The sequence below is a fragment of the Prosopis cineraria genome, unplaced genomic scaffold, assembly GCF_029017545.1.
Source record: "Prosopis cineraria cultivar Desert tree isolate PC_DT_omini unplaced genomic scaffold, ASM2901754v1 PC6, whole genome shotgun sequence".
NCBI lineage: Eukaryota > Viridiplantae > Streptophyta > Magnoliopsida > Fabales > Fabaceae > Prosopis > Prosopis cineraria.
In genome coordinates, this window is record NW_026555337.1 from 39,063,657 (window position 1) to 39,089,491 (window position 25,835).

Consider the following 25,835-nt stretch of genomic DNA (forward strand, 5'->3'; position numbering starts at 1 on the left):
AGTTCTTAGCTTCAATTGCTGCCATAATTGGTAATTACGGCTATAGTTCTTAGATTATACTGTCACCGTAATTGGTGCAAATCACCATTTGTGGCTACAGTTTGTGGCTACCGTTAGTAATTATAACAATTGTCATTAACATAAACCGATGAGTATGAGCGTAAAACGACACCCTTAGGCTACATTAGTGTTGTTAAAGCAGGTGGGAACTTGCTGGAAATTCGGACAACACTACCACAGCCCCAAAAACTTGAAGAAAATGCATAGAAAATAAAGGAGAAAAGAAGAAGCTTACCTAATGATTTGGAAACCCAAACTTGCCTCCAAAGGGCACCTATAGCAAACCTTAGAAGAGCACCCTTCATTCTTACCCTTACTCTCTCAAATTCCTTTTTAGTTCTGACTGAAATTTGTGTTTCTCTAAATTAAAAACTCTGATGCATCCATCACAGGGAATTGTTCCATTTGCCACGACAGACGACAAAAAATGGAAGCCTTCACTTAAGCCTATTAAATTGGGCCCAAAGTGACTCAATAACATTTATGGTCCAATTTTTACTCCCATATAGGGTCCAATGGACCCAAGGGTTATGTAATTACCCTAATTTATCCAATTAGTATCATGATCAATTAACTTAACTCTTTGATTAATTTTCATTAATCCTATTTTAAAATTTGGAATATTTAAACAATTCTTCGAGTTGTGCTTGTTCTTCTGGAATTTCGGATAATGGTGTCTGAGACTCTGATTTTTCTTTATTGCTGTTTCTGTTTTCCACCGTTTGGTTTTCTTTGTTGGTTGCTTTACTTTTATACTGCATTATTGGAATTTCTTAGTCGGCTAAAAAAATAACCTTAGTAAAATCTTTTAATTTCAATTTTTCAAATATGCGAACCTAAAAGTATTATTAATTTAATTAAATAACCAAGGAAGCCTTATAAATTAAGAATAACCTAACTTTCCAATAAAATCTATGCCTTAATCACAGAATAATAGTATTGATATCACTTTATTTATAAACATATGTCATAAATGGAAAATAATAATATCAAGTATTTTTATAATTGATTAAACAGATGTATTTGTGAAATTGAAAATTCTCCTCATTCTTTATGGCATGCTCTTCTTTTTATCATAATTTCAAAAGATTAACCAAGTGCCATTACATGAGAGACCCATGTAATGAATAGAATTGAAGCTTTGAGTCCCACCTCCATATGGAGATTATTATTTCTTACTTCTAAGCTATCAAAACTCTGCAACAACTTTTTTTTTGGGGGGGGGGGATTCCAAATGAGTCCATTATCCTTAACAAAAGTAGTCAAATCACTGCTAAAAAAATTTACAGGAACGCTTCTTTTTAACTTATGAGAGCATTTTGATAACCTTAGCTTCTGGATGTTATCAAAACGTTCTCGTAGTAAACAAGAACTCTTATAAAAGTTCTCTCACAGTAGTGATGTATAAATATTTGAATAAACAAAAGTTAATTTAAATACAAAAATATTATATTTTTAAAAAATCTAAAAGTAAGTTCAAATATAGATGAGTGATGATTAAAGAGATTTTTCATTTCATTATTAATAAAGTCACAACTAAATATTACTCTGAATCCACTTCGGCAACCTTAGTTATCTTGAAGGAAAAGGATTTCTTTGCTTTGATATAAGGAAAACAATATATTTAAGTAGTATCTATTAATCCATTTAGACTTCTATACATTTCATATTCTAACAGTGCTGTCGCACTTACATTTCATATTTTACTTTCCATAAATTTTCTATTCAAATCCCTTTATATTAACATATACCACTTTCTAGTGTCTCTTCGCTTAAACATATTATACATATGGAGTATGCATTTTATGCACGTTTTCCACTGTTATATCATGTTACGTGTATTAAATTTTTTATATTAAGTATGCTTAAGAATAGTATACTCCACTAAAATAGTTTAAGTTATTTAGTTAGATATTTTCTAAGCTTATATATTTATGATCTATCTTTAAATTTTTAAATGTGGGACTTCTTTTATGTTATAATAACGTGATCACACATAGGATAACCAAATATGATACAACATAACATTGCATAATATCACACTACATAATATTTCAATCTTATTAAGACTTGTTGTAACAAGCCTTATCTTATACAATATCCCTTATTAATTGCCTTGATATAAATAGATAGTTTCGGACTTTTTAAATGAAGTCCTCATATTGTTTTATTCCAACATATACTTGCCACCCACCAAGATTGCATAATAAGGGCTAAGGACAATTTGGATTTCTCCCAGGACCGCCATAGTAGAAGTAGACACCCAAATCATTCGAATAGGCATAAGAGGTGATATCGTAGCAATTGCGATTGGTAACGATAAGGCCAAAGTTTTTAGGAGAGACAAGATTATTATTTGCATCAACGATAGAAAGCTCCTTGAAAAAGCTCGCCTTGCCATAACCTTCTTGGGGGAAATAGCCACTTCCCATGTCTGTTGTGGTGTGTTGCCCATTAGATCTCAAGTTTACTATTTCACCACCCCACTGTACATTTGATGCACCCGTAGACATGCGACTGAATAAAGAACCTGGCCAGTATCCTACATATGTATTCCCAACTTGCATCCACCAGTTTCCAGAACTTGGATCCTGATCAATCATTATAATAATAAAATAATAATTATTATTATTACCAAATAGCGGAATCATATGGCATTGAGCCATTAGGGGTTCTTTGATGTTTATTATAGTTTATTTGAATTGTTTGGATTTCTCAAGGAATATATGTTCTTGCAAAATAAAGAACGAAAGGTACAATTAATATATCTAGTTTTCTAGGAGGTAAGTTGTAAACTAAGTCGAACCAAACCAATATAAATGGATTGAAACTGATTATGAAAGAGGTCTAGTTTGGTTTTTTATTTGCCAAAATTGATTGGCTTGTTTCAGTTGAGGTTTTTGTATCTTGAACCAAATCAAACCAATTCGATTATAATTATTTTATATATTTTCATAAATTTGTCTAAAATCGTTTCTCTTTCCAAAATCTTGCTATCAATAAATCACTAATAAACATATATTACAATTAGTTTAATATTGACTATAGTTTTTTATGATAAATTTTTAATTTTATAGTCAAGTTTTTTAAGAACATATTAGTTTTTAATATTTAAATGAAATAAATAATTGTTAAAAAATATTCTTTTGTTCTCGAAAGATCTTTTTCATTGCAAATACTAATTAATTGTTAAAAATTAATAGTAAATATTCATATATATATATACACACACACATTAATTATGAAAAATATCATATAAAAAATTTAAACTTGTTCCAAACCTAAACTAAATCAAACAAAGCTGATTGGGAAAGAAATCGAGTAGGTCCCATGTTTTGGTGAACCAAATGGTTTGGTTTGGTTTTTTCTCAAAACTGAACCAAAATGAACCTATAAACACCCTTCATCACGCCGAGTTAAACTTTAAGCAAAAATGAGTTGTAACCTAGTTAATACCTTCCTGATAAGCATCGATAATACATTTTGAGAACCACCATATTTAGATGGTTGTAGGCTGCTTCGCACCGCTACTTTGTTATCAACTTGAACAAAGCCAGGCTGGCAATTCAAGTTGTAACACCTTATATTGCGATATGAGTCCCTCTGTGGGACAAAAAATGAATGTATTAAAAATAGTATAACAGTAATTAATTAACAACACAAATACAAATGGTTTTAGGAAACAAGAAATTATAGGTTGGTAAGAAATTTGAACTTACAGTCCAGAAGACAAAAAGTCTAGGGTTGTAATCCCCATATATTTGTTGAGAGATCTAATTTTCCAGAAGCAATAAATCAAGGAATTAGATAGAAAAAAGTTGTATTTATTGAAAAAACGTATGAAAGTGTACTCATCCATCAGGCGTTTGTACATGTAACTCGACAGAAATTATAGAATACCTGCCAACCAGCTTCGATGCTCTCAACATTATTAGGATCATCACGATTCAAAATCCAAATTTGAGAGAGACTAAATTCATTGGATTCTTGAACAGAGGGCTTCCAAATGTTTATAGATGCATGGGCTCCATAATATCTATCTCCCCTCAAATCAGCTACGGCATACTAGAGGCTCCGAACAAACAACGAAACAAGAAAAATATATTCAATATGCAAAACACAAAAACAGGCAATTTTTAACAACAAAAATGAAAAAAAATATATATATATATATAAGGAAAATAGTAGTACCTCGTGGCCTTCCGTGGAGTATAATGATCTTCTTATACTAAATTCTTTGATAGAATCTGCCCTCAATATGTCCTCTTTTGTCGTTCTTCTTATAGGAACGGTTCCTTTTGGACAACTTCCACTTTGGTGCCACATTTGAGCAATTGGGTTTGATTTTGAAACATTGCTTCTTTTTGGATAGAATGTTGGCCTCAACTGCATGGAATAATATATATATATATATATATATATAATTGGCCTCAGAATTGTGAGTTAGAAAATCCAATAAAAAAATGACAAGTTAAAATAAATTATTTTACCTGAATTTTGTGATTCTTCAGTTTTGGATTATCAAAAACTGGTTGATTTAAAATATGCACGCAATCAATTATGTCACCATCAGGGCTCTACATTTTATGATACCAAATGTTAACCCAAATATAATAGTAAATTATAATTAAAACCCAAAAATAATAACATATTGCTTGATTATATCTTTCTATCACATATATTCTAGAACATAATTAACTGCCAAATGCATGAGAAAAGATTTCATGTCTTTAATTTTTCATATAAAAGGACACCTTTCTTCACCTCGAACAATGCAAGCATGGATAGAAAAGGCCCAAACTAACGTTCTACAAATATAGTTTTGAAAGGAAAAAAAAAGAAAAAAATACTTTTAAGAAATTATATATTTAAAACAGAAACTAATCAAGTTTTAGAAGCCAAAACACACAGACATAGAGTCAAAGTTAGGGAGAAATACATTAAAGTCTCACATAAAAAAATTAATTACTATAGGGTTCAATGACAACTGAACTAAGAAGATTGACAACTAATAGTTAAAAAAAGGTTGAATAGTGTTGAAGTTTTCTTTTATGTAGAAACATTTGAATTAAAATGTCAGTCATAATGAAAACTAGTCGAAGAAGTTAAATTGTATACCTTAATAGACTTAACAGCTGGTTTATTCAACTTCTTCAAAAGCTTCTCAACCTCAAGTTCCTTGCCAGATCCTTCATTGCTAGTGGTGGCCATGGCAAGCACCAAAGACAAGAAGAAGCAGGACACCACACTCACTATCCAACTGATCTTTTCATTTCCTAGTTTCGCCATTGAAGAGCTGAGACAAAGGAAACAAGCACTTGAATGAAAGTTCTCATGTGAATATTCTCCAAGACTTGATCATGCACAAATTTATAGGATGATTCATGCTTTTCGGAAATTACTTGATTGTCCTTTTTTTTCACTGAAATTACTTGTTTAGTTGTCTGCCTTTGCCGTCACGGATCACCATCAATATTTTGGACCATAGGTGGAATCAACTGTGGAAAAGCCAAATTTACTATTTGGACTTGTCTTCTGCACGCGTTTGAGAAAAGCAATTCAACATACCACTATTTTAAATTATTGTCACTTAGTTTAAATTAACTGACTTTGACTGTTTCTGAAAAAGCATCTTAATTCCCCTGATATAATTGAGAAGAAATTGTTCATTTGGACCTTATATTTTTAATTCAGCTAAAACTTGGTCCTTAAACTATGAATTGATGCAACTTAGTTTCAAAAATTTTAACTCAATTAAAATTCAATTCATGAACTTTAATTGGATGCAATTCAATTCCTATAATTTATAAAATCTTAACAAGTTAAAATATTGGTCATTATATTAGACAATAAAATTATAAGCATTAAAGTTATTCCTTGAAACTTAAGAACTAATATTTTAAATTGTTGAAACTACATGAATTGAGTTGTGGTGAGTGAAAAATTAAAAAAATAAGTTTCAACCTAATTCAAGTTGTGGTGTAGGAATTGAGTTGCATTGATTTAAAATTTAAGAATTGAATTACAACTACATAAAAGCTATACGGACTAAATAGTTAATTTTCTATAATATAAAATTAAATTTAAACACAATTCTCTCTACCTTCAGTATCAAATTCTTCCATCACAAAAAAGTAATAAAATATATTATTTAATAAAAAATCACATATATTTAACAAAAAATCATATATATATATATATATATAATAAAAAAAAACCATTGACTTATGAATGATGGTAAGTAAAGTGGAAGAAACTCGATTCCCATTTAGATTAAGTTTAAACTTAAGGCTTGGCCAGGTCATAATGAGCTCTGAAATTAAGTCATAAATTTATTCAATTAAAAAAAAAGATTAAGGTTATCTCAATTATACTCAACAACATTCAAATCTAATTAGATAGTATAGAATCTCAGAAAAATGTACTGAAGAAAAAATAAATAAATAATTTACTTAAGTAAATGAAAAGAAAAGAGCTGGGAAAGTTTGTCGAGGTTGAGAAAGACAAGAGAATTGTATTGATCATTGGTAAACTGAGATGATAGATGATCGATGATGTCATCGACTCAATGGAGCTCAATGTCGTTCACTGGCATTACGGGACACGCTGATATTACCCTTCTTTTCAGGTACGTCAATTAGTTGCAGACTTACAAACGGTGTGATTCACACACAGTCACATAAAATTTTGTTTTTTGTTTTGATTTGACACATATAATTTTGTTATCTTATAGCTAGATTGTCTAAATGTGAATGGACTCAGTCAATATGAAAACTTAGTAATTGATGTGCTTGCTTTCATGGACTTGCATTTTTCTTTTTCATTTGTTTTCAATTATTTTGTGATAATCATAAGTATTTACAATTGCTTGCTTATCTATATGCTCCTTTCGAAGATGATCATACAAAGATCAGTCCAGTGAGTTCAAACCACCACATATATGATATATATGCGTGCCTTATCCCCCAACAATAGGAGTGAGTTCTGGTGATCTCATTGTTTGCTATTAAATGTTAATACGTGGAATTGCTTTTGCAAAACAACTGCTTTTCTTAAAAGAAAAAAAAATCCACTTTTGTGGAGTTTGTTTTGGTTCTTTTGTATAAAACAAACCCCTTTTTTTTTAAAAAAAAAAAATAATTGCCCAAAGTGAGCGCAGAGAGATGTCTAGGACCTCAAATGAAAAATTGACCCAAACAATAATTCAAGTAAAGCACAAGAGCGTTCCGTGTTTGACAGGACAAACAAAAAGAAAAAAAAAACAAAAAACAAAAGAAAACGAGCATATACTGATGTATTCCCCCCTGTCCTTAGTGGAACATTTTTAATCGTTCACGTATCTTAAAAAAGAAAAATTAGCTATTTTATATTATATAAAAAATGATATGTGCTTTCATTTTTATTCTTGATTTTAAATCATGATAATTATATTAAATACCTTCACACTAATAAAGAAAGGGTAAAATTGAAAAATAGTGATTTAATTATTACAAACTATCCTACATTTTGAATTAAAAATTATGTTTAAAGGTGTCCAGCTACTGAAAGAGTAATAGTCAATTGTGGAAACAGTGTGAGGAAAATCAAGAGTGAGCATCAATTTTTATGGTTCGGTTCGGTTCTAATCTGAGAAACTCGAGAAACCAAACTTCACCAATATTTTTGACCATACCGAACCGAAGTACTGGAAGTAATCGAATGAAAATCAAACTGATTGAAGTTTAATGGTTCAATTCGGTTAGATTTTTCAGTTATTGAACAACTACCATCCAAGAACAATACAGACTGAAATTGGCTAAGATGAAGAACTGAGAAGAATATGAACCAACAGAGAAGGAAACAACCGAGAACAACACGAACCGAGATAAGGCGTGGGGAAGTCTAATATTTTGTTACCGTTTCAGAGTATCTCTTGGTTGACATGAAGAACTGATATCAGACAACAGAAATCGCAATGGAGAAGGAGGGGCAAACCAAGTACTGGGATGAGACTAAATGCAGAAATTGTGATGGAGAAGGAGAGGTGAATTGAGATGAGACGAACGGAGGTGAGGCAAGGGTTTGGACTTTGGAGTGCCTGAGATAGGGTGTGCGGCGATAAGAAGATGATAAATAATTAGGGTTAATGTGAGATGAAGAGAATATTACATGGGCTACCAAATGGGTTGGGCTAGGTTGTGTTATTTTCTCATCTTTATTTATCTAATGTTATTTTCTCATCAAACTAAAAATAACCTTCAAGGATAGATGCTGTGGGCCTAATGTGTGGATCAGAGTGTAATATTCTGGTCCACTTTTAGTACTAAAAAAAAACTAAAAATAATCTTTATAAAATACAAAAACTATAGATCTATTTTTTTAAAAAAATATTAATTATTTTAGTTTATTCGGTCTATTTGGTTTCTTACTTTTCTAACCAAACCAAACCATTTAAACCAAAATTTGTTTTAAGAAAAACCAAACCAAACTTTTAAACCGAACAAACCGAACTGAATTTAATTCGGTTCGATCAAACTTAATTTAATTTGATTTGGTTTTTGATTTTACTCACCCCCAAGGATAATGATTGAAGGATGACTTGTGGGAATTGGGAGCTAGTCTTCTGTTATTGTGGGGCTGGTGGGGACCACTCAATGCAAAGATTTTCTCAAGTCACATTCAATGCCATAAAATTTAATACTTTTTTCAATTTTATTTATAAGTTATTTTTATTAATTTCATCAATATTAATATAATAAAAGTATAAGGAATAAAAATAAGTAAAATTTTAAATATAATCCTCAAGTAAAAAATAAAAAATAAACAAATAATATAATATTATTTTTCTGTCTTTCTCTCTCTTACTTTTTAAAAGTAGTTTAAAAATTTTAATTTAAAATAAAACAATCTCATCAACAAGTAACTTATGAAGTGAATCAGATTATATTTTTAAAAGGTAATTAATATATGAGACCGGAGGAATATTTGAGAAGATATAAAAAAACATCGACCCGAAAATGAAACTCTACCCCGACAAGGAAGAGGATACCACCCCACGTGACTGTCTCATCTCAGTCTGTTAAAACTCCGAAACTTCACGAAAGAGATATTTATTTAAAAAAAAAAAAATGAGTTTTGCATTATTTGCAGCTTCAAAATACGAGATTAGAAAGCATTTGTGGAAATCTCACAGCAGTACTGTTCAACGGACTAGCATGGGTGCTTCACCGTTATCATCTCTGATAAGTTCTGGGTCATCCAAATTTAATACAAAACATGACCCTCACCAATCATCTCTTCAAAATTATTTGAATTTGAATGTTTGTTAAATTATTTCTATACTTCAACAAAATTTTCCTAAAAATTTGATGTTCTATTATGAAAATTTGTTTTATTTAAGAAGAATCCCTAAAAAAAATATTTCGTATTTCTTCAAAAGTCTTCAACGTATCTTTAAGAAAATTGTTTGAAGATTTTTTAAGATTAATGAAAACTCTTGTAGCAAACTGAAGATAATTGAAACCAATCGAAGAAATTTTTCTTGAAGATATGTTGAAAACTTTTGAAAAAAATGTGGATGATAATTGAAGTTATTATATTTAGTCCACAATTGTAACCAATATTCAAAAAAGAAATATTTCCAAGTTTTGTTACAGGTTAACATTCTGAAAAATCTTCCTGTAAACAATATTGATTGTACTACTCTAGGGTTTTTGTTCTGCATCATGGATGAGTAATTTTAGACCTTCTTCTTAACTCTTGACAATGCAAAACATATAATTGATCATGAGTGAAGACAAGCTTAGGAAGATAGACTCCAATTCTTGAGAGCAGTTTTCCTTGACTATAGTTGATAGCCAATTGCAAAAGAAACTACTAAAGGCAACAATCATGTCCCGAAAATAGAGAGTGATTGGCAAGTGATGTGAACTATGTCACACATTCCATAAGCCTTAAACTAAGACATTTTTCCATTTCCAAAAGTAAATATATTTATATTGAAATTATAACCACCTTGATAATTTTCATATTAACAAAAGCTTCAAGAAACATGAGGATTCGGGAGAGCACCTCCAGTTTTTGGGTGATTTGACTCCCCCACACACCACTAACACAAACGAGAGTGAAGGAGATAGAACAGCAAAGGGAAAGACGACTGTACAACGGCAGCGTCAAACACTTCACAGTCACCAGCGACGAGATGGGCAATGAAGAGCACGGCAAAGAAGTGAACAATGGGATTGCTGATCGACGCTCTCTCAGTGTCTCTCTTGCTCTGGATTCTTTGAATGCTAAAGGTGAAGGAAGAAAGGAGGAAATGAATGCTATTGCAAGCGTGCGATTTCTGATCTCTGATTTTTTTTATAAGGGCAATATGGTAATTTCATGTGGATGAAGCAAAAATAATATAGGACCTGATAAGCAATAACCAAGAGAAATTCCATCTGAAAATAAACTTGACAGTAGCTTGAGATTGAACCTTTATTTTAGGGAGATTGGCATTTCGTTTTCCGGTAGGCCTCTGGTAGAGTTTGGATTTGAAGTTGACATCTTTAATTAGAAGATATCTCAACATTCATATAGGCTTTGGAATCTGCAAGAATAGGATACCGGCGGCTGGAGCCAGACCTTGGGTTAGAGGGGGCAATTTTCTTTTTTTAATTTTTTTTTTCAAAAATCAATTATATAGATTTATTATATCATTGGACTTTGAGTGAAAAAGTATTTAAAAAAAAATTGTTTTGAGTTTAGAGAAAGAATAAAATGGATTTAATGTTCAAAACGTTAAAAAGATGGGATGCAAAATATGAAAAGAAGAGGGTGCAAAATTTAAAATTCTACATCAATTGGGGGTGCCTGCACTCACTTGTATGTGGCTTCACCACTGATTATCACAATCAGTGGGGCGAAATCATTTACATATTCATAATTTTAAAAAATAACAAATTATTTAATAATTACGTGCTTTATAAATTTTTTCTATGTGGTTTCATATTTTGAAATTGTTAAACAATCAGTTCATTGTTAATGCTTTCAAATATATCTTTTTCAATATAAGTCACGAGATAATCATTCATTCATGGATTCCCCATTTGATTGTGCAACCAAATTTTTACAAACTTTATAACAGAAAAGGGTCTTTCAATTATTGCTGTGACAATAGGTAATATCATTGTTAATTTCAAGAGAAGGTAAACTAATGGATAAATAATGTGTCTTCCAATTTTAATTAATTTTTCCACAAATTTGTTTTGAGATTTCAAACAATACAGGCGAGATTATTTTTTTTCTTATTTTCTTAAAGGTTTAATAAATGTTAATTTTTTATAAAATAATGTTACTATTTGGGTATATTGAAATTGTGGGCTAAAATTTATTGGGCTTTTGAGTTAAAAAAAATTAATTTTGGATCTGAGTTAAAAAATAATATGAAATGATTTAAAATGCAAACCATAAAAAGGAAGGGGTGCAAAATATAAATACCTATACCTCCATTATTACGTAAGTAATTTTTCTCATTTGATATGCCCTCCTCAAATACATGTGGCTTCGCCACTTATCACAATTGCCAACTCTCAAGGGAACGATATAATTTCATACAAGTTGCTCAATTGGCGATTTAATAACATGTCTCAATAACTGAACGCTATATTTGGATGTATAAAAATTTGGATTTGAACCAAATATATTGTTTGGCAATTAAAAATATATAAATTTGGATTTGACCAAATTCTAAATTCAAGTTCTACCTCAATCTCTTTGTAGTTTAAAATTCTTTTTAAACTTTTTTTATTTCAAATCCCACTTCAATCTCTTTATAATTTAACTGACTCTTCAATGGTGCCAAATAAGACCAGATTGCTGGAGGCAACCAAGACCGAGCTGCTATCCCCAGTTAGGACTAGATGGCTGACTTTTATTAGGATCGAATCGCCGACGATGTCAATAGGACTAGATTGTTGGAGGCGACCAAGACCATGCCACCACTACCAATTGGGACCAAATAATCGACTTCAATTGAGACTAAATCACCGATGCCTATTGGGACTGGAGTGCAGGTGATGACTGAGACTGGATGGCTGACTTCAATCGAGATTGAACCACCAATGCCGATTGGGATTGGAGAGCAAGTGACAACCAGGACCAGATAGCCAACTTTCATCAGGACTAGACAGCCAACTTTCACTATGATCGAACCGCCGATGCCAACTAGGATAGAACCACTAGCGCTGACCAGGACAGGATTGCTGGCGCCAATCAATATTGGACAACTGTTTTAAATTCAAGTATAGAATTTTGAAATTTTACTTAAGATTCAAACAAAGGATTTTAATATTATAATTTGAAATTTTTTATATCATTCAAACAAAAAATTTAGAATATACAAATTTCAAATATGATATTTCAAAATTAAATTTCTAACTTAAATTCACCCATCCAAACACAACCTTAGTAAATTCTTTTAATTTCAATGTTTATAATATTCACACCTAAAATTATTATTAATTTATTTAAATAACCAAGAAAGCCTAGAAATTAAGAATAACCTAACTCTCCAATAACCTCAGCAAAATCTTTCAATCACAGAATAATAGTATTGATATCATTTTATTTATAAACATACGTTATAAATGGAAAATAACAATATCGTGTATTTATAATTGATTAAACAAATGTATTTGAGATATTGAAAATTGTCCTCATTATTTATGGCTCTTCTTACTATCATAATTTAAAAAGATTAACCAAGTGTCCTTAATTAAAAAAGAGACCCACGTGATGAAATAGAATTGAAGCTTTGAGTACCACTTCCAAAGTTTTAAAAACTAGACCGGTTATTGAATCAGACTAGTAACTGGTTCACGGTTCATTAGTTCAACCGTGGCCGAATTGTGGTTGAACCAGTTGACATTAAATTAATATATTTTTAATTTATATATCATAATTAAATAAGAAATATATATGAACAAATTAATTTTTTTAAAAAATTTAATTAATTTAGACAAGTTTTTAAGGAAACTGGTCCAGTTTTCAACTGATTTTGCTAGCGTTTGACTAGTTTTTTTAGTCATCAATCAGTTCCTTTGTGGCTAGTTTTGAGGAGTCAACTGAACCAAAACAAGAGCTGGTTCTTGATTCAATTTATTAAATCAGACAGTTCGGTCTAATTTTTAAAACAATAAACACCTCCATATGGATATTATTATTTCTTAGTTTCAACCTATTAAAACTCTATAACAACTTTGAAAAAAAAAAAAGCTTAAATGAGTCCATTACCCTTAATAAAAAGAGTCAAGGCTATGCAAAAATCTAAAAGCAAGTTCAAATATAGATGAGTGATGATTAAAGAGATGCTTTTCATTTCATTATTAATACAGTCACAACTAAATATTACTCTAAATCCACTTCGGCAACCTTAGTTACCACGAGGGAAAAGGATTAATTATTTTCTTTGATCAGGAAAACAATAATATATATATATATATATATATATATATATCCATTTAGACTTCTATACATTTCATATTCTAGCAGTGCTCTCGCACATATATTTCATATTTTACTTTTAATGAATTTTGTATTCAAGTGCTTTTATATTAACACATACCACTTTGTAGTGTCTCTTAACTTAATCACACATTATATCATGTAACATATATTCGAACACAGGATAACAAATACGATACAATATAACAATGCATAACATCACACTACATAATATTTCAATCTTTTTAAGACTAGCTCGTTGTAACAAGCCTTATCTTATATAAAATATCCTTTATTTCTTGATAGATATAGATAGTTTGGGACTTGTTAAATAAAGTCCTTATATTGTTTTCTTCCAACATATATTATAAGGGCTAACGACAATATTGGTTTCTCCCAGGACCGCCATAGAAGAAGTAGACACCCCAATCATTAGAAGAGCGATAAGGGGAAACAGTGTAGCAATAGGGATTGGAAACGTAAGTGTTAAGGTATTTAGGAGAGACAAGATTATTATTTGCATCAACAATAGAAAGCTCCTTGAAAAAGCTAGCCTTGCCATAACCTTCTTGAGGGAAGTAGCCACTTCCCATGCCTGTTGTGGTGTGTTGCCCATTGGATCTCAGGTTTACTATTTCACCGCCCCACCCTACATGGGTTGCACCAGCAGTATTTATGCGATTGAACAAAGAAGCTGGCCAGTATCCTACAGATGTATTCCCAACTTGCATCCACCAGTTTCCAGTTTTTGGATCCTGCTCAATCATTATTATCATCATTATAATTGTGTGACTATATTTTACAAAATAGTGGAATCATATGACGTGGTCCATTAGGGATTCTTTGAAATTTATTAATTGGTGGATTGAATTGTTTGGATTTCTCAAGGAATACGTGTTCTTGCAAAAGAAAGAGAGAGAAAAAATTAATATATAGTTTTTAAGAGATTAAGTTGTAATTGAGTTATAAAGTGTAGGGACCAATGGATTAAATGGGTAAAACTTGAGGACCTAAGTCATACCTAAGGATGTTCAAAACTAATCCAAATAGATATGAACTAATCAAAACTAATTATAAATAAAGTCTGCTTTGTTTTTTTATTTTGGTAAAACTGATTTGTTTGGTTTAATTCAAGTTTTTATCTCTTGAACTAAACAAAACCAAGTTTTATTATAATTATTTTATATATTTTATAAATTTGTCTTAATTTTTTTCTCAATCCAAAATGTAGTTATCTACAAATAACTAGTCAAAAATATGTTACCATTAATTTAATATTGTCTATAGTTTTTTATGATAATTAAATTTTGCAATCAAGTGTTTTTAGGATAACATATTAGTTTTTAATATTTAAATGTGCTAAATAATTGTTAAAAAATATTATTTTGTTTTCAAGAGATTTCTTTCATTGAAAATATTAATTAATAGTTAAAATTAATAGTAAATGTTCACACACACACACACATTGATTATGAAAAGTATCCAAAAAACCCAAATTTAATCCAAACATAAACTAAACCAAACCAGACCGATTAGAAGAAAAAATCAAATAGACCCCAAGCTTTGGTCAACCGATTAGTTTGGTTCAATTTGCTTTTTCCTCAAAACCGGCCTATGAATTCATCTTGCACCAAGTTAAACTTTGAGCAAGAATGAGTTGTAACTGAGTTAACACCTTCCTGATAAGGATGGATAATACATTTTGAGAACCACCATAGACAGATGGTTGTAGGCTGCTTCTCATTACTATTGAGTTATCAACTTGAACAAAGCCAGGCTGGCAATCAAGGTTATAACATAAAGTTCGATATGAGTCCCTCTGTGAGATGAAAAAGGAATGTATTAAAAATAATATAATGATAATTAACAACACAAATACTAATGGTTTGAGGAAAATAAGAAATTATATGTCTGTAGGAAATTTGAACTTACTATCCAGGAAGTAAAAAGTCTTGGGGACAAGGTCCATTTTAGCGAGGCGGGAATTGTAATGAACCCAAATGATATAGATCCAAGTGGGAGCCCAACTATCACAATGGATAACCCAATTCTACAGCCCACATTGGAAGCTAGAAGAAGGAGCCAGCGCACGAGGAAGAAAATGTGGAAATTGCGCGAGTTAGATGAAGAGGCTATATAATGACAAATACGGTTACGTGAGGGGGTGTGAAATGATTGGAATATCTCTCTCTCTCTCTCTCTCTCTCTCTGTGCTGAACCTTCTCTACGTTTCTGCTTCTGCTATACTTTTCTACATGCCTTTGCTGTCATTTTCTCATTATTCCTGCTGTAGTGCCTTTATCAATTTCTGAATTGTAATACGCTCCGTTAATGTTGGTTTTGTCAGTTTTACTCCATTAATATTATAATATATCCAGAGCATTATAGATTTGATGCTTTCATTGAGAGATAATGGCAAAAAATACTAGACTGAAAGAGCTTCAAGCTGAAGTGAGAAAGAACAATGAATTTGCTGAGCATGCTGAAGGTAGATTCAACCGACTTGAAGGACTCATGGATGAGCTAATGAAGTTAATATATAATCTGAATTGAAGGTTTAAACAACCTAGCCCTGAAGGATTTGGAGGTTCACCTTTACATACTACAGGTTACTCGCCGATAAGGTACTATGGGGGACAAAACAGACAGGTGAAGAGAGACTTCCCTCACTTCGATGACACTGATGCACTGTAGTGGTTGTTTCGAGCAGAACAATATTTCAAATACTATGAGATCAAAGACCCACAACGTTTGGTTCTTGCCTCTGTGCATCTAGATGGAGATATTTTACCCTAGTTCCAAATGATGGAGAAAGCTCAGAAGGTGCATGACTGGGCTGCGTTAGCTTGCGCCATTGAAGAGCAATACGGCCCATCCAAGTTTAATTGTGCAAGAGCTCAACTCTTCAAGCTGACACAACAAGGCTCCTTAGAGGAGTATAATAACAAGTTTATGTCAATGGCAAACCAACCGGCGGAGATCACTGAGCAAGCTTTGCTTGACTGCTACATAGGGGGGTTGAAGTTGGAAATTAGACGAGACGTTCTGGTTCAACAACCCAACACGGTATTGAAAGCTATGACTCTTGCTAGATTATTCTTTGAAACAGTTATTTATGGTGTGACAGGAACCAAACCCCGAACCTATAATAGTGCCTTCAGTGGCTCTTCCTCCAGTAGAGCTATTGTGCCTAATATAGGTGCTTCAGGAGCCTCTTTATCCAGTGGAGGAGGCAAGGTAAATTTACCACCATTATTACCCACTCCAAAGATATAGATACAGCGAGAGAAGGGATTATGTTATACCTGTGATGAGAAGTTTGCTCCAAATTATCGATGCCCCAACAAGCAACTAATGATGCTGATAGGTGATGAGGAAACAGGGATAGAGGAAGAGAAAACAAAGGATCCATCGGCTGAGCTGGAGCACGAGGCTACTCTCCATCATCTATCTCTCCATGCTCTTCAAGGTACCTAGGGTTTAGCCACAATCCGTTTTACTGGAATGATCATGGGTTCAGAGGTTCAGTATTGCTTGATGGAGGAAGCTCCGATAACTTCATACATCCTAGAATAGTTCATCATCTAAAAATTCCAGTAGAGCACACAACTGAAGTTCGAATATTGGGTGGAACGGGTCAAATAATGAAAAGTAAAGAGATGGTCACAAATATACTAGTAATCATTAATGGTTATACCCTATTATTGACTTTATTTGTTTTACCTGTTGCTGGTGTTGATGTAGTGATAGGAGCAGATTGGCTTGAGACATTGGGTCCGCATGTGGCGGACTACAGTACTTCTACTATAAAATTTGTTCAGAACAGGAAATTTGTGACTCTTAAAGGTGTGCGAGGCTCCTCAATAGCTCAAGTACAATTTCACCATTTGGTGAGAATTCAACACACTGATACTGTGGTGGAGTATTATATGATCGAGAAGCTGGAAGAAGACCCAAAAGAGCTAAAAATTTTAGAAGAAATTGCACCTAACATGGCTGTATTATTACAGAGATATCGCTCTGTATTTTCCCAACCTCATGGTTTGCCTCCCCGACGAGAATGTGAACATAGGATTGAGTTGCAACCTGGGATAGGACCTATCAGAGTGAGACCATACAGATATCCGTATAGTCAGAAAACAGAGAGAGAGAAAATGGTCTCTGAATTGCTTTTAGATGGATTGATACAACAGAGCACGAGCCCTTTTTCAGCACCAGTGATTCTTGTGAAAAAGAAAGACGGCACGTGGCGATTTTGCATTGATTATCGAGCGTTAAATGTAGTCACAGTGAAAGACTCGTTTCCCATGCCGACTGTCGATGAGCTTTTAGATGAACTTCATGGCTCTGTTTTTTATTCGAAGCTCGACCTCCGTTCTGGCTACCATCAGATCTTGATGAAAGAGATAGATAAAGAGAAAACTGCATTCAGAACACATCAAGGGCTTTATGAATGGTTGGTGATACCTTTCGGATTAACAAATGCACTGGCTACTTTCCAATCGCTAATGAACTCAGTTTTTTGACCATTTCTCCGATGGTTTGTCTTGATTTTTTTTTATGATATACTAATCTTCAGTGCCACGTGGGATCTCCATTTACAGCATGTGGAAATTATTTTGAGCCTACTGGAACGACATCAATTACTTGCCAAAATGACTAAGTGTGCTTTCGGCCAGTCCCAGATAGAATATTTAGGCCATGTCGTCTAAGCCCAAGGGGTAGCGATAGATGATGCAAAGGTGAAGGTCATTCAATTATGGTCGAGCCCAACAAATGTCACACAGCTTAAAGGATTCTTAAGCTTGAGTGGGTATTATCGAAGGTTTATAAAAAATTATGCCCAAGTTACTGGCCAACTTACAAAACTCTTGGCCAAAGATCAATTCATATGGACTTCAGAGGCCTAAGAGGCTTTCGATAATCTAAAAAAGGCAGTGACTGAAGCACCGATACTAGCGTTGCCGGATTTCACTAAATCATTTGTGTTAGAAACGGATGCGTCCAGAGTAGGAATTGGAGCAATTCTGAGCCAAGACAACCATCCGATTTATTTTTATTCAAAGAAACTCTCAACCATAATGCAGGCTAAATCTGTATACACTTGAGAGTTGTATGCCATTACTGAGGCAGTTTCAAAATTTCGACATTATTTGTTTAGAAACCAATTCACAATCAGGACAGACCATGCTAGCCTAAAGCATTTGTTAGATTAGAAGATTCAGACCCCAGAACAAGAGGCATGTCTTCTAAAATTATTGGGGTATCAATTTAATATTGAATACCGACCTGGGAAGCACAATCAAGCTGCCGATGCTCTTTTATGGGCTATGATTATGGCTTTAACACAGATAGAAAATGTATTCATTGAGGAATTCTATAACAAGGTGTGAGAATCTTCTCTAATTTTTGATCTTAAAAACAGAGTGCTAAGTGACCCACAGTCTATGCCAAAATATCAGATAAGGCAAGAAGATTTATATTGGGGGAATCGCCTGGTCATACCTCACGATCAGCCAGATTTGATTCATAAGATCTTACATGAGTTTCATTCTTCAACAATAGGTAGACATGCAGGGTTCCTCCGTACTTTTCATCGCATTGCTCGACTTTTCTTCTGGGCTCATATACGACGAGATATAAGAAACTTTGTTCGACATTGTGCTATATGCCAACAAGCAAAATTGTCTTAGCTTCATCCTACTGGATTGAATCTGTTGCCTATTCCTAATCACATTTGGGAAGATATAGCTATAGATTTTATCACCGGCTTGCCACTAGTTAAGGGTTTTTCCGTTATTCTTGTGGTTATTGACCGATTATCCAAATATGGCCATTTCATTCCACTGCCAAGCACCTTCTCCAGCCCCATTGTTACTGAAGCTTTCCTCCAAAATGTGGTTAAACTACATGGAATGCCAAAAACGATTATTTCTGATAGGGACAAGACTTTTACTAGTGCCTTCTTCTGCCACTTAATAAAGTTACAGGGTACAAAGTTGTGTGTGAGTACAACCTACCACCCTCAAACGGATGGTCAATCAGAAGCTTTGAACAAATGCCTTGAGATGTATTTACGGTGCTTCATGCATGAATACCCACGTCACTGGCTACAAGTTCTTCCTTGGGTAGAGTTTTGGTATAACACCGCCTTTCATACTACTATCGGCATGATCCCATTTAAGGTGGTTTATAAGAGAGACCCACCTCCATTGATTCGCCACTCCTCACAAGAAGATACGCCTTAGGAAGTCCATCAATAATTGGAGTTACGTGATCAACTTTCAGTGGTGCTCAAACAAAATTTATTGAAGGCTCAAACACGAATGAAGCGATTTGTAGACAGACGTCGATCGGAAGTTTCTTTCCAAGTAGGCAACTTGGTTCTGGTCCGTCTTCAACCTTATCGTCAACACTCTATTGCACTAAGGAAATACCAGAAATTAGCCTTACAATATTTTGGCCCATTTTCAATCGTTGAGCGAATAGGGACAGTGGCATACAAACTTCTACTTCCAGATCATGCACGCATCCACCCTGTATTCCACGTTTCACTTTTGAAGAAATTTCACGGAGAAGAACCTCAGGGGTCTTACTTGCCATTACCCCTATCTACAGTTCCAGAGGGTCCCCTGTTGCAGCCTATGGCAGTGGAAGACACATGGCTAGTTCAACAGAATGAAAAATAGGTTTCCCAGGTCTGGATTTGTTGGAATGGGTCCACCAAAAATACTTGGGAGGATGCTGTCACCATGAGTCACTTGTATCCACACTTTGACCTTGGGGACAAGGTCCATTTTAGCGAGGCGGGAATTGTAATGAACCCAAATGATATAGATCCAAGTGGGAGCCCAACTATCACAACGGATAACCCAATTCTACAACCCACATTGGAAGCTAGAAGAAGGAGCCAACGCACGAGGAAGAAAATGTGGAAATTGCGCGAGTTGGATGAAGAGGCTATATAACGACAAATACGGTTATGTGAGGGGGTGTGAAATGATTGGAATATCTCTCTCTCTCTGTGCTGAACCTTCTCTACGTTTTGCTTCTGCTATACTTTTCTGCATGCCTTTGCTGTCATTTTCTCATTATTCCTGCTGTAGTGCCTTTATCAATTTCTGAATTGTAATACGCTCCGTGAACGTTGGTTTTGTCAGTTTTACTCCATTAATATTATAATATATCCGGAGCATTACAGGTTGTCATCCCCATATATTTCTGGACAGATCTAATTTTCGAGAGAAACAGTAAATCAAGGAATTAGATAGACAAAAAGTAATGTTCGTTGAAAAAATGTATGAAAATGTACTCATCCAGATTATAGAATACCTGCCAACCTGCTTCGATGGACTCAACATAATTAGGAACAGCTTGATTCATAATCCAGATTTGAGAGAGACTAAATTCATTGGATTGTTGAACACGTGGCTTCCAAATATTTATAGATGCCTTGGCTCCATAATATCTATCTCCTGACACATTAACTGGGGCGTACTAGAGGCACCAGAAGCAACAACGAAAAAAGAAAAATATGTTCGATATTCAAAACACACAAACAAGCATTTAAAAAATATATGAAGCAAATTACAAGCCTTATATTTTAAGATATTGATAATTAACACTTCTATATATATAAGGAAAATAGTAGTACCTCGTGGTCATTTGTAGAGTACAATGATCTTCTTACACTAAATTGTTCAAAAGAATCTGCCTTCAGTATGTCGTCTTTTGTTGTTCTTCTTATAGGAACGGTTCCTTCTGGACAACTTCCACTTTGATGCCACATTTGAGCAATTGGGTTTGATGAAAAATTGCTTCTTTTTGGATGAAATGTTGGCCTCATCTTCATGGAATAGGACATAATTTGCCTTAGCATTATATTGTTAGATAATCCAATAAAACAAAAAAAAGACAAATTATGATAAATTATTTTACCTGAATTTTGTGATTTTTTAGTTTTGGATTATCAAAAACTGGTTGATTTAAAATGTGCACGCAGTTGATTACATCACCATCAGGGCTCTGCATTTTATAATACCAAATTTTAACCCAAATATAATAGTATATTATAATTAAAACCCACAAATAATTTATCCTAAGTATGTACTCAAAGTACATATAGCCTAGAATATTAACTGCCAAATGCATAAGAAAAGATTTAATATCTTCAATTTTTCACATAAATGGTCATCTTCTTTCTTCAGTTCGACCATTGCAAACATGGAGTGTAAAGGCCCAAACTAACTTCTACAAATATAATTTAAAAAAAAAACAAACAAGAAAAAACTTTTAAGAAATTAGTTATTTAAAACAGAAACTAAGTTTTAAAAGCCAAACACACGTACGGATCTAGAGTAGAAGTTAAGAAAGTTTGATAGTGTTGAAGTTTTCTTCTATGTAGAAACATTTGAATGAAAATGTGAGTCATATGTCGTCAAAGCTAAGTTGTATACCTGAATAGACTTAACAGCTGGTTTATTCAGCTTCTTCAAAAGCTTGTCAACCTCAAGTTCTTTAGCGAATCCTTCATTGCTAGTGGAGGCCCTGGCAAGCACCAAAGACAAGAAGAAGCAGAACAACACACTCACTCTCCAAGTGATCTTTTTCATTTCCTAGTTTCGCCATTGAAGCTGATAAATAGGAAACAAGCAACTACAGGAAAGTTCTCACCTGGATATTCATCAAGACTTGATCGTGCACAAATTTATAGGATGATTCATGCTTTTGGGAAATTACTTTTTTTTTTTTAATGCTGCCTTTACTGTCACGGAACCCCAAACTTTTTTTAATATTTCGAGTTCTTCTTTATTAGCCAATCTATTGCCTTAGCTTTCACTTTCAAACGTGCTTTCTGCACCAGTTTGAGAAAAACAATCAATCATGCATACTTCACGTGATTTTTTTTTTTTTCAAGGTATCCTCACAGTCATGTGACCAATCTCTTAAAGAATCTTAACACCATTTAAGAGGTTATCTTATCTCAAAAGATTTTCTCTTTTAAATAAATAATTATCAGTTTGTTTTAATTCACTCACTTGACTTTGATCAAAAACATCTTACTTGCCCTAGTATTTAGAGAAATTAATCATTTAGATTCTACAGTTTTGATTTAGGCAAAACTTAATCCTTAAATTATGATTTTGTGTAATTTAATTTTTATAATTTTAACAAAGTTAAAATTTAATTTCTAATCTTTAAATTTGATGCAGTTAAGTCTCTATAATTTAAACTATTTTAAATTTATAAGGACTTAAGTTATTCTTTAAAATTTAAGAACTACTATTTTAGATTATTAAAATGATATGAACTGAACTAAATTTAGGGACGATTATATATATGTGCGCGCGCGCTCCAAACTAGGAGTGGGGTTCTAGCTAGGAAAAAAAAAAAACAAAAGAAATTGCTTTTGTAAAAAGGCATCCACGAATTCATAGTATGTATTTAGATTTGATTAATGATTTAAATCTACTCAATAGGCATTTCAATTAGAGTCATGGAATTTTATTAATGCTTAAAAATTTTCAACATATATTTTTTTTCAAAAATTCAAAACAATCTTCATGAAAATTAGAACACTCATTATCCCCTCCAAAAATTTGAATTTAAATAATTTTTAAATATTACATGACAAAATATTTGATAACCATTAAAGCAAGGAAAGAGAAACTAAGCAAGCACCTAAATAGGCAGATATTTGTCATGACTTGATCGTGCCCAAATTTGTAGGACTCCATATGCTGGTCGGAAATTACTAGATTATCCGTTTTCTGGAAAATTATTTGTTTATTTGTCTTCCTTTACTCTGACGGATGACCATAAATAGTTTGGACCATATACGTGGAATGAACAGTGGAAAGCTTAACTTAATAAATTTTTATTTCTTCTTTTCCAACCAATCTAGGCTGAGCTTTCATGTAGGACCGGCAAATAGGTGGGCCCAAGCTTATGAGTTTGGCCCATATAAGCTGATGCCGAAAACAACTTGTCTGCTTTTACTTTCATTATCAACATCATAACTTATTTAAAATGAAATTATTTATAAAATTATCATTGAAACAATTTAAAAAATTTTTTCTTATGAATTATTTTTTAAAATTTAAATTAAATAAAATAATTCAGAAGAAATTTTGAAAATTAAATTTCTTCTTTTAAATATAGAATGAAGAATAAATGTGATATAAGATCAAGAAACAAAAGGAATGATAATGAAAATTTGTTAATTTTAATTATTACATTTTGTTAATTCTGTATTATTCATAATCTTTGTTTAGACATAGTTTATATTTATCAATAATGATGTTATTAAGCTGGTATTTTGATATTATATAATTAAAATCTTGATGGGTTTTAGGCTAAAGTATACATAGATACTTACATACAAATGCATAAACTCAAAAATTTTAAATATGAATTATAATATCTAAAGTCAAATTGTTTAAAGGATAAATGAAATATACATCACAATAAAAATATTCTAAATTTAATATTTCAAATTCAATTTTTTGTCATCATGTAAAGAAGTTAGTAATGAGATTTTTATAACTGATTATTTTAAATTTACAATAAGCACAAAAAAATCTCTATTCACTCCAAAATATATATGAAATTAAATACCTAGAAGAATACAAAAAATTATTCAAACCCGCCATATTGTTATGGGGTTGAGAATGATTAGAGGTTAGGTCATATATGATATCCATGGAATTATTTTGTATTGTTATTAATTTTTATAAAAAAGTACAAAATTGTTCAAAATGACTATTGACAAATTTTATGTTTTTAAAATTAATTTTTATTAAAATATTTTTAAGATAATTGAAACATTTTAGATAAAATTTATTTTCAATAAAAGAAGGGAAATTTTTTTACCATTTTTAGAGAAGACAAAAATTTAATAATTTATTTTTACTAATTTTTGAGGAAAATATGGAGAAGATAAAAGTAAAAAAATAACATAATACAATTTATGAATAAATGATATAATTAATTGTTGTCATTAACAAAATAAAAATAAAAAAATTTGCTTGAATGCTGATAAGAAAATTATTTAATAATTTAAATTTAATATTTGTTTGATTTTAAGTTCATTTTGCTAACCAAAGTAATAATTTATTAAAAATATAATATAACTAATCATATAAACATAAATTAGTTTATCATATTAATAATTTGACATGTGTATATAGTTAAATAATATATATATATATATATATAATTTCGCATACAATGATTGCAATTACACAAACGTTAAGTATAGAAGTTGCTTAAATTTTGTATTATTTGAATTCTGTAACATTTGTGACATACATTGGAAATACAGTGACATGAAAAATTGTGTACCCGATTTATGTTTTGTTTTTACCTTTTTTTTTTAATGTAAAACAAATCTCACGAGTTTCTCATTTGAGAGAATCTATTTGCGAACACGTTTGATGCATGCAATATTCATTCCCGTGACTTTTAATATCAAAGTTGCCAAGTATGAAATAATATTTACAAGAAATAATTAAGGTTTGGTGTCAAAATTGGGAGAGTACTTTGATTGTGGCTGAAATATTTGACTGGGGATTATGAATGATGAACTTAGTTGAGAAATTGAATGGATGTGTTATGTGTATATGAGATGTCCGTTAAGTGACAGTCATGTTGTAGGTCCTCCCTACTATACCGGTATAAATAGATTAGGATCAAAAATATTTATAAAATAATATACTATGTTGCTACCCAAAAGAATAAAGTACATTATTTTATAATATTTATAAAATAAAATAGTACAGTATAAACAGCCGTGAATATTAGCAACATTGATAATTTATTTAACTCAAGGAGGACATGAAATTACATGTATTCAAATTTGTTGTAATTGCTAGAAATTTTACTTCAAGTATAACATTTTATTTTGTCATGCATCACAACCACATAATACAATTTGATTCAAAACACATTTTGAAGCTACCTTGGCTCTTATCTCTCTCTTTTCTTTGCTAACCAGGTTATCTCAAACCCTTCCCTCCCCTCCTGGATATGAAGTGTGACAAAATAAAATATTCTTCTTAAGATTGTACTAATTTAGATAAAGAACACATGTATTTCTTCATTTACACTTCATGTCAAACAAAATTTTAAGTATTTCAAGGGATAAAGATATTTTTAGTACCTCAAGTTTGTATTAATTATTGATTCAGTCTTTTAAGTTTAATTTTTATTAATTATCTTTGCCATCCGGGGAGTATAATAATGATCCAGGAAAATGAAGGATAATCTTCTTCACAAATTTTTGGATAGAATCTGCCCTTTGTTGTTCT

At 32.1% G+C, this 25,835-nt stretch overlaps 2 protein-coding genes across 2 annotated transcripts; both read right to left on the bottom strand.

Annotated features, from left to right (window-relative positions):
* Positions 1 to 2,082: 2,082 nt before the first annotated feature.
* On the bottom strand, positions 2,083 to 5,383 carry LOC129312515 (uncharacterized). Its single transcript, XM_054955158.1, has 7 exons — positions 5,179 to 5,383; positions 4,551 to 4,637; positions 4,252 to 4,446; positions 3,961 to 4,125; positions 3,780 to 3,833; positions 3,517 to 3,663; positions 2,083 to 2,651 (listed from the first exon to the last, which is right to left on the bottom strand). The coding sequence occupies exons 1-7, from the start codon at positions 5,347 to 5,349 to the stop codon at positions 2,274 to 2,276; spliced, it is 1,197 nt and encodes a 398-aa protein (XP_054811133.1). The 5' UTR covers positions 5,350 to 5,383; the 3' UTR covers positions 2,083 to 2,273.
* Positions 5,384 to 13,901: 8,518 nt separating this feature from the next.
* On the bottom strand, positions 13,902 to 22,139 carry LOC129314150 (uncharacterized). Its single transcript, XM_054957520.1, has 6 exons — positions 21,984 to 22,139; positions 21,466 to 21,552; positions 21,182 to 21,373; positions 20,860 to 21,024; positions 15,203 to 15,346; positions 13,902 to 14,282 (listed from the first exon to the last, which is right to left on the bottom strand). The coding sequence occupies exons 1-6, from the start codon at positions 22,137 to 22,139 to the stop codon at positions 13,902 to 13,904; spliced, it is 1,125 nt and encodes a 374-aa protein (XP_054813495.1).
* Positions 22,140 to 25,835: the final 3,696 nt, after the last annotated feature.

What these genes read in the sequence shown, in the direction of transcription:
- LOC129314150 (XM_054957520.1), bottom strand. Translation starts at nt 22,139, where the DNA reads ATGAAAAAGATCACTTGGAGAGTGAGTGTGTTGTTCTGCTTCTTCTTG. An exon ending in TAAAAAATCACAAAATTCAG is followed by an intron (nt 21,374 to 21,465) that starts GTAAAATAATTT and finishes TATTCCATGAAG; the next exon opens with ATGAGGCCAACATTTCATCC. An exon ending in ACTCTACAAATGACCACGAG is followed by an intron (nt 21,025 to 21,181) that starts GTACTACTATTT and finishes TGGTGCCTCTAG; the next exon opens with TACGCCCCAGTTAATGTGTC.
- LOC129312515 (XM_054955158.1), bottom strand. Translation starts at nt 5,349, where the DNA reads ATGGCGAAACTAGGAAATGAAAAGATCAGTTGGATAGTGAGTGTGGTG. An exon ending in CAGCTGTTAAGTCTATTAAG is followed by an intron (nt 4,638 to 5,178) that starts GTATACAATTTA and finishes CATAAAATGTAG; the next exon opens with AGCCCTGATGGTGACATAAT. An exon ending in ACTCCACGGAAGGCCACGAG is followed by an intron (nt 4,126 to 4,251) that starts GTACTACTATTT and finishes CGGAGCCTCTAG; the next exon opens with TATGCCGTAGCTGATTTGAG.